The sequence below is a fragment of the Charadrius vociferus genome, unplaced genomic scaffold (assembly GCF_000708025.1).
Source record: "Charadrius vociferus isolate BGI_N301 unplaced genomic scaffold, ASM70802v2 scaffold147, whole genome shotgun sequence".
Classification (NCBI taxonomy): domain Eukaryota; kingdom Metazoa; phylum Chordata; class Aves; order Charadriiformes; family Charadriidae; genus Charadrius; species Charadrius vociferus.
The window spans coordinates 5,531,809-5,540,964 of NW_009649570.1; the positions used below are offsets into that span (position 1 = coordinate 5,531,809).

General features: G+C 38.9%; 1 protein-coding gene across 1 annotated transcript in view; it reads left to right on the plus strand.

The window, feature by feature from the left end:
* Window positions 1-7,217, plus strand: part of LOC104291035 (chromosome unknown open reading frame, human C2orf47) — an 8,091-nt gene extending 874 nt beyond the window's left edge. Inside the window, exons 2-5 of the mRNA XM_009890232.1 lie at window positions 1,357-1,428; window positions 3,197-3,323; window positions 4,869-5,019; window positions 6,784-7,217. Of these exons, the coding sequence (XP_009888534.1) occupies window positions 1,357-1,428; window positions 3,197-3,323; window positions 4,869-5,019; window positions 6,784-6,862 (429 nt within the window). The 3' untranslated portion in view covers window positions 6,863-7,217. The remainder of the gene's footprint in view (window positions 1-1,356; window positions 1,429-3,196; window positions 3,324-4,868; window positions 5,020-6,783) is intronic.
* Window positions 7,218-9,156: the final 1,939 nt, after the last annotated feature.

Genomic DNA, 9,156 nt, shown 5'->3' on the forward strand with positions numbered 1-9,156 from the left:
GGGGGTCACCCGGCCCGGTGCGGTGCCGTGGCTCAGGGAGAGGGGCGGGAAGGGCCGGCCCGCCTGAGGGGAAAAGGTGCCCGAGGCGGGAGGGCTGCGCCCCGGCCCGCCGGCGGCACCTCAGGGCGGCCCCGCCGAGCCTCCCCCACGGGGGTGGTGGGGCTGCCGGTGTCCGGGTTTGATCGCACATGCGGACATCGTAGGGCCGGTGTATCTCTCGGTTCTCTGGCACTCATGTGGGAAATCGGTGGAGTTCCCCACCTGGGGCTCCAGCTACCTCACTTCTGGAGGGAGTGAGAATAATCGGAGGCGCGCTTTTCTTGTTTTCTTTTCCTAGGTTTCAGAACTAAAATGTGCTGGTTTAGCCATCCCCCAAAGTAGTATGAAGAAAAGCGCTTCTGGATGTTTTAGAGACTTGCCAGGGGAAATGTACCCTGTCTTAGCTGGTTTCTCCTAAAATGACAAAGCTTAGGCAGGCATAGAACTGGTACATACATTTGTTGCCCCAAATTTATGAACCTAATAAGCTTTGTCAACAGAATGTGTCAAAGAGGTAGCGATCTCAAAGCTAACGATGTAAAAATTACAGTGTGACCTGCTATGGAATTGTATTTAATTAACAAAACCTCGAAACAGTACAAAAACCCCAAAACAACAACAACAAAAAAAACAACCCGAAACCAAGGCAACACACTAAGTGGAAGGGGACAGAATGTTAAAATGCTTAAGATCGATTCAAGAGAGAGAAAAAAACCTACACTGAATTTATTGCTGTGCATGCAGAACCACCTGTTTTACCCAGCCCTGGTGTTTTTGTTTGTACTTGCTGTAGAGCCCTAAACACTCTAATAGCATTTCACAAGTACACTGGTTGAATATGTAGAGGCATTATTGCATATACGTAACTATGCCTGCAAAATTGAGGGGAGAAGGGGAGTTGAATTTCCTGACGTTTAGAGACGAAACCAGATTTATAAAGAAATTTGCTGTAAACCAGGGCTTCGGTTTTGACTGAAACCAGGAGATGGGCTGGGAAAAGGGCAGGGGAACAAAATTTACACAGCAAACACAGGCCTTCGAATTACTGAAAAAAAAAAAAAGATTACAGTAATTTATATATGAGTTGGTTTTACTCTTTTTTTGGTAAGTTATGCATTCACTTGCCTGTTAACAAAAGGTTTGATGCTTTAAATGACAGACTGAAAAGAAACTTAGTTTTTATCTGTTCCTTTTTAATGCTGGAAGGCTCCCATTTCAATGGTGGTATACTCTGCAGACATCAAAATCTTAAATCATGGAATATTTGGGTAGCTTGTCACCAAATGGCTTTCTTTTTTCTTTTTTTTTTTTTGGTAGGCCTTTTCTGTTGTTTCAAAGCTGCTGTCTCAGCGTAAACTTGACCTGCTGGATGAACTTGTGTCAGCAGAGGTAAACGCTTTCCACCTCTTATTCTAGCAATTGATTTTCCATTATGAAGTAACGTGCATTCAGTCTGTCATTATCTACAGATACTGCAGTTTGGTTTAATTTGGGAAAAACAGTGTAATGCGGAACAGGGTAATTGTTTGTCCTGCAACTTTTTTATGTTTAATTTCAAGGCATGAAACTTAATTTGAAGTTACTGTATTGAAAAAATAAAAAAATGTTCTTGCCATTGAGCGTAAGGGCCAATTGCCAGAAGAACTGCTGGCGTACCAGAAGGGATTGAAAGGCAGTGGGTTCTGGATGGTAGGCAGAGTTGCATACCTCTGTTGGTGTAGGCAGATAGTTGATGCTTTCGGTCTGTGCACCAGAATTCAGGTGAAGAAAGGAACTGGTGCATGCTCATCCCTGCTACGCTAATTCATTCCCACCCCCAAGCAGATCATACAGCCAATTACTAGTCTCAGCTGGAAGGCCTCAGTCTTGTGTCGTGGTCTCAGGGATATGGCTGACCTGGCTAGTGAAACATCGGTGCTGTGTGTTCTGTGTTTTTATGAATTTTTAGTTGCTGAAGTTGTCTTGGCCTTCCCAGGGGACGGAGGTAGCAGATGCATCAGAGTCAAGTGGAGGAGATACTTCAGGTCTATGTCTGCCTTGTTACTGGATGTCAGCTTGGCGTGCCCTATTGCCACCCATGCCTTTGCAGCAAAAATTTTGGTGCTGTTCTAGTGCATCCCCACTGGACAATCTTGCCTCCTCTCTCTGAGCAGAGATAGCAATAAAATGTGAGTTTGTTTTTTATAGTTGTTTTGAAAGAGTATCTCCTTTTCCTCTGCTCATGTTAAAATCTTCAGGTGATCGGGTTAACTAGTTGATCTGGAGACCTCATGTAACCAGAGCATGTAGTGGTTGAGGCTGTGATACCACAAGACTTTGTTGTTGCTTTGTCCAGTGAATTTTATACCGGCAAAATGTACTAGAAGCCAACGTGTTCTAGTGAAGATCACCTCTTGCTTCCATGAGACCTCTGGATTTATTTGTTATTCAAAAATGGCAATTCAGGTTAGGCTAAAAGCTGAGTATGAGTTAAAAATGAGTGCTGCACAGCTTCCACCTTCCTTGTGATGTGTCTTTTCTCATGTGATGTTTGAGGTGATGCCTCTGTTCAGTTTGTGCACCACACCCTTTTTCTACTTAACACAGCTGTGCGGGTCTTAGGACACTCAAATACTATGGATGTGAGTGCGATATGGAACTTAAGTCCCAGAGCAATGATTTTTCAGTCTTTTCTGGTGGTGTGTAAACTTTTTCTAGTGGAAATGTGGATCACAAAATGGCAAAGATAAACTTAGTTGTAATGGAACTGATTTTCAAAGAAATTTGTGAAAGATAACTGAGAAATAATTGAATCAAAAGCTAAGGAATATACACATAGTGAGAAATCAGCAGTGAGAAGACAGAGTGTAAGTACGATTGTGGAAGCAAGCTTAACTGGTATTCTGTGGGCTTACGTGCCTTGCTTTGCAACTTCTGTTTGACAATACTTTTTCTAAATATTTTTAAAATAATTTGTTTTCATTGGTTTGAGCATTAAATGGATCTTCTTTAATATTGCTGAGTTAGGGTTTGGGAGTGCCCAAACTTCCCATTGCTTTTTCAGTTCCGCTGTAGTATGTTATAGAAATGTTTTAGGGATATAGCTCATTTTATTAACTGCAGTAGAAAAGATTACTTCAGTTTCCTAGTGAAAAACTAACAGTTTTTCTGAATTTAGGTACTTCAGGTGCTGAAGGAGAAGATTTCTTCGCTCCCTGACAACCACAGGGATGCTTTAGCAGCTGACATTGATGCAATCATGTACACAACAGAAGGAGACGTTCGTATTTACTATGATGATGATGGTACGTTTAGAATTCTAAAACATTTCAGCAACAGGCAGTCTTATTTCCTGCTTTTGCTACTAAGCAGACATTCTCCCTACAGATGTGTTTGAGTACTGTTTCTCATTCCTTGTTCTTCTGTTTATAGTTCATCTGTATATAATTCCCTGATTTCCTTTTAAATCATAACTTGAGAGATTATTGTTAATAAGTCATGGTACTCTTTTGACTTCTGTTTAGGTCTTGTTCATTCCTCTTCTTTTGCAATTTCAGATTTTTACATTATTTGTCCTTAGCAATCTCAAACCACTCAAAAACAATTATTTGACTATATGCAGAAACCTGTTGCTTCAGCAATGAAAATATATCTTCCAAGAAGAGTAGTGAAAGCTGGATAAAGAAATAAATTTTGCAGTCTTCACTTTTATTCTGCTTTCATGGAATACGCTTTGTTCTGGGACTTCTTGATTTATTTATTTTTTTTTTTTAAGCTACTGATGAGCTTAAACAAGTTTTTCTTTTGGTTGAACACGAGCATTTTGTGCTCAGTTCACAATCAGACACAGTTGAGATGGTTTATAGTCTAACCATGGGTCTTCCAATGAGCATTTCAAATTGTCAGACCCAGTGAACTTTTCTCCTGTTTGGGGGGATAGGGATCTTTTTTTCTCTTAGTTTGCTCCTGATTTTAAACTACTTGTCATGGTTTAACCCCAGCCACCAATTAGGACCGTGCAGCTGCTTGCCCACTTCCACCCCCAGTAAGGTAGGGAGAAGAAGGAGAAAAGGAGGAGTGGGGGAACTCATGTGTTGAAATAAAGACAGTTTAATAGAACAGTAACAGAAGAGGAAGGTAATAATAATAATAATAATGGCAAAAGAATATACAAAATAAAGTGATATAACACAAGTCACTCTCACCGCCTGATGATCGATTGCCCAGCCTGTTCCAAGCAGCGATCGTGGATTCCTGCCGCCGGGCCATGCCCCATTTATACACCGAGCATGACATCTGTGGTATGGAATATTCCTTTGGCCAGCTTGTCCTGTCTATGTTCCCTTTCAGCTTCTAAGAGAAGCTGAAAAAGTCCTTGACTAATATAAGCATTACTTAGCAACAACTAAAACAATATGTGTTATCAGCATTATTCTCATACTAAATAGAAAACACAGCAGTTACTAGAAAGAAAATTAATTTTAACCCAGCTGAAACCAGGACACTACTCTTTTTTTTTTTTTTCTCCCTTTTTTTTTTTTTTAGTGTCAGTAGTTGGCTTTGGACTTTGTGGTAACCAGCTTTTTTTCATAAGATTTGATTATGTACGATGTCAAGCAACACTCGTGGTAAAACACATACCTTTCTGCAGAATGTATTTTTATTGTTGCTACACAGCGTGAATATGGTTTTAAATAGCTTTATTGTTCATTATTCTGTCGTGCATTCTTTATGGCTGAAGTCAGCTGCTCTTCCAGGGTCTCACCAGAATATATGCTAGATAGCAAATAGGAGTATTTGACCAATGAGAAAAATGAGATCTACCTTATGCTTTGATTTATTTCCAACAGGAAGAAAGTTTGTTAGTATCCTGATGCGTTTCTGGTATCTAAATGGTGCTAACCTACCCGATGAAGTACCAGGTGAAACCAAAGTTTTCCAGATTGTGTTTGGAGATGAAAGCACAAAAGAAAAAAGACATCTTCTAACAGCAAACTATGAGTAAGTTTACTGGTCTTTTTCTTTTCTCCATGTACATGGGGTAACTGTGTGGAAAGCAGTTTGCAAACTGAAAGTATTCGCACTGTGCCAGTGCAGAACTTGGTATGTTTTAATTTACCTTGATTCTAATCTAAGTTAGTTCTCATCCAGCTTTCCAGTTTTTATTCTAAGGCCGAATTTTTTAAATACCTCTTAAAGTCATTGTATTATTACCTTGCTTCTGAGTTGGGATTAGTGAGAACTCTTTCTCTGTCAGGAAGAGCAATAGTTGGAATGTTAAATGAGGTTTCTGATCCCTTCCTATACTGCTTCTGCAGCTTTCAAGAAATAAGCTCATATCAGTCCTTGTTTCCCAGTTCTTGTAACACAGCTAACAGCAGTGCAGTTAGGATAGCAGTCAAGAGTAGTCCTGTTGGCTTGCCACTTCCCACACAGAAGTCAGAACTGCAATTAGCTGAAGAAGTAGCTCGTGAAAGAGGAAACTTTTTAGCCAAATGCTTTCTGCAGAAAGGCAGAGCAAAGCAAGCGTCACCTGGTGTTCAGATAATTCATGCCACTGTGATCAAAACCCTGACAGCACGTGTTACATAGATGAATTTTCATAGAAATGCTTGTAAATAATGTCTGTATTAGTGTACTGATCTCAGAGCAGTGCAGAAATATCTGCGTGGTTGTCAAAATGTACTGAAAATAACATTCGCAGAAGTTGGAAAAAGTGAGGATTTTTGTCAGAGAAATGCAATATAATCAATGACTTCTACACCCATGTTTGAAACGGAGAGGCTATGGGGTCTAGATCAGGAGCTCTGAAACAAAGGAAACACTCTGAGGACACCAGTGCTTTTTGGCTGGATAGATTTTTGTGGATCCATCCCTTAGCTGAGTTCAGCATTTTTTCGAGTTGGAGGCTTCTGAGGCTCCATTAACCTCAAGAGCCTCCCCTTAAAGCCCTAAATATCTGTTCATAATCCCTAGCAGAGAGATCTTTGCAAGTATACATTCCTTCTGCTGTTTACAGTGCTAACCTAAACTCAAATGGGCAAAGATACTACAGGCCTTGGAAGCCTAGCGTTAAGTATTTGCGTGTCTGGAGAAGACGGTTTCCCAGAGTGGATTTGCATGTAACTGCAAAGCAATGAGTTTATACTACTCTTGTCCACAACATGCAGGTTACTTGGGAGCACGAATAATTATCTTGAAGCTCAGACTTCAAAGAGGAAGCTTCTTTGAAAATAGGGGTAGACATTTTCATTTTCCTATCAACAATTGTGGAATTTTCTTTGAGGGGGATTCAGTACTACTGTTAACTCGATCTTTGATGTATTTCTGAAAATATATTAATTTTTAAAGTATAGTTCAGTAAAAATGAAAATTTTCAGGTAGAATGTGTAGCATGTGATTTCCCTTTACCATGCAGTTGCCATCCCATTAAATGAAACCCTTTATTTAGAGATGAAGATCTGCCACAAAGCTATATTCATAGCTACTGCTATGAAAACTGAGTGCTTTCTTGATACCAGGGTCTATACTGTTGCTGCTTGATCCTGTCTGTTGGATCTGAACTAAAACACTCAAGTCAGTGCAGTTTGTTTCTTACTATAGAATTAATTTTGAACTTCCATTTTGGGGCATAAGCATCAGAGTCTAAGGAGCTTTTACAGGAATAACTTTGAAGTGAAATATGTCCTCATGATTTCGTGTTGGTGATCATTAAGGATCAAGTAAATTTTAACAACTCTTCACTTACTGTCTTTCCTTTTCCAGGTTCCAAAGGGAATTTACAGAAGGAGTAAAACCAGACTGGACAATTACACGGATTGAACATCCCAGGCTATTAGAATAAATGCCTTCTGTAGTCTTTTTATGTACCGTTGTAAGTGTTCTGATGTAACAAATATCAGGCTTTTTTTGGTCTCTTTTTTTTCCTTTCTTGCCGCCTCCTCCAAAAGAGGAATGAATTTTGTATGTTTGATTTCCCAAAATTGTTTCTGAAATTTACACTATGCTGCAGCATTACAATAAAGCCTTTTCCCTGGAACAGGCTAGTACAAGTTTAATTGGTACTAATGCTCATCCGTGGCATTTACACAGTGCAGTTTCACGCAGGCCAGTATTACAGGTATGTCAACTTATTACGTTCTGAGAAGAAATGGTACTACCTGAAGATAAACAACACTTTCATGGCTGCTTGCCCTTCTGAGTTATTTCCATGTATTTCTTTTTTTCCCTAGGGACTGTACAATATATAATTGAATAATATGCAAGATGAAATAAAGGTAGATGGACTTCTTAGATTGTCTAGCCTCAGCAGTTCATTTTGAGGTAATCTTGCTTTTGAATATATTTGAGAAGAAGAAAGTTAGAGCCATTATCAGTATTTGGTACAGGATTGGAGTAAAAAAAATTTAGCATTGCACTGGAAAAATAGATCAAAGGTATATAGATATATACATATAAAAATAATAACATGCATTTAAAAGAGGACCTGACAGTGAAACTAAATGAAGTCTGTTGGAAATGCTTGTTGAAGAAATGAGCAAATCATTAAAATTAGATGTTGCAGCTTAACAGTTTCCCAATTATCAGGTTATCTCTGTTCCTGGAACATGAGATCCCTGGTGTAACTAGCTTGAGATTTTTATATGCAGATCAACTGGAGATCATCATAACAGCTTTGTTTTTTTAATTCTCTCTCTCAACTTTAAAAAGAAAGCTAACTTTCTACCCAGGCAGGTTGTAGAGATTCGTGCAGTGTCTTGAAAGTGTAAAATAAGTATAATTACTGTGATTCACAGTAGTTGTGATTGAAAAGTATAAATTAAATTTTCTGTAGTTTAGCTATTTTTATGCAGTGATTTAATGAGAAGAATGATTAAAGCTTATCAACAAGTTTTTATGACAAATCTTGGCAAAATAATTGTGGAATTTTGCTCTGCCTCAGCAGAAGCAGCCTGGCCTTATAATGGAGAATTTGTGATTTGTCCTCCGGACAAAGTTCAGCGATGACAGAGAGCCTTGTCTTCAGGGGAGAAACAAAATTATGTATTTAAAATTATATATAGCTATTTTGTATGCAGTCCGTCTGGAAAGGTTTGAGACAAAGTGAAAAATGTTTATTATTCTTTGGGCCACTTGCTGGAGTGATGCTAAATGGTAACACGTCCAGTTTGGCCACTGAATGGCGTCCCACAAGAAGCTGTAGTCAGGTGTATTTAACATACTAACAGGAGAAACAAGCAGAACACTAGTGAAATGTGCAAAGGCACTTCTAAAAGAAGTCATTATTATGGAGTAAAAGAAGACAAAAGTCAGTGAAGGCATGTTTGCATTCAGGAGTGTCTGCTTTCACGTTAAAGTAACAGAGATCTGTCTAGAAATGCTAGTATATCAATTTTTGATTTGGGTTACTTTATTAGTATCTTCTTTGATTTGATATATCAAAACAGGAGTCTGTCATGACTGATGAGGTATTGCTGTTTACTAGTGAGTGCTCCGTTTTTGGAAGCAAAGGGAGAAGTAGACCCTTCTGTATGACTTCTAATGAAAAAACAATTTTTTTGTTTTGTTCACTATAAAGTTGTGACTTGATATGAACATGTTCAAAATTGGTAACAGTTTTGCTGAAAAAAGAGATGTCATTGGAAACTTACATGTGCTATTTTATTCTTTCAAAGTTGTGTTTGTCTTGTGGGTCAGGGGGGAAGTCTGTTGGATGATTGGGCTTTTTTCCTCTCTAATCTTGATTTTAAAAATGATCCTGAAAACTACAAATCTCCATCGGATGCAGAATTACCAGTGGCCTTACCAGTCACCACAAATAAGTCAGAAAGGCATGTAAATTGCTAAGCATAATGTACCAGAAATTGGTTTGCTTCCACAGTGAATAAAACTGGTGAACTGGTGTAATTAAACTGGATTTACAGTCTAATATTGGCTTCAGAAAAACCCACCACCCACCCACCCACACAAACCCAAACCAACCCCAAACTTGACTTCAAAGGAATGGATAAATGTACATCCTAAAGAAGAGGGCATTGAAGTTTACAGGAAGCTTTCACTCCCTTTTACCTGACATCCATAAATTATCTGTCATAAAACTCATTGTCATAGCAATTAATCAGACTGAAGTGAATGTCA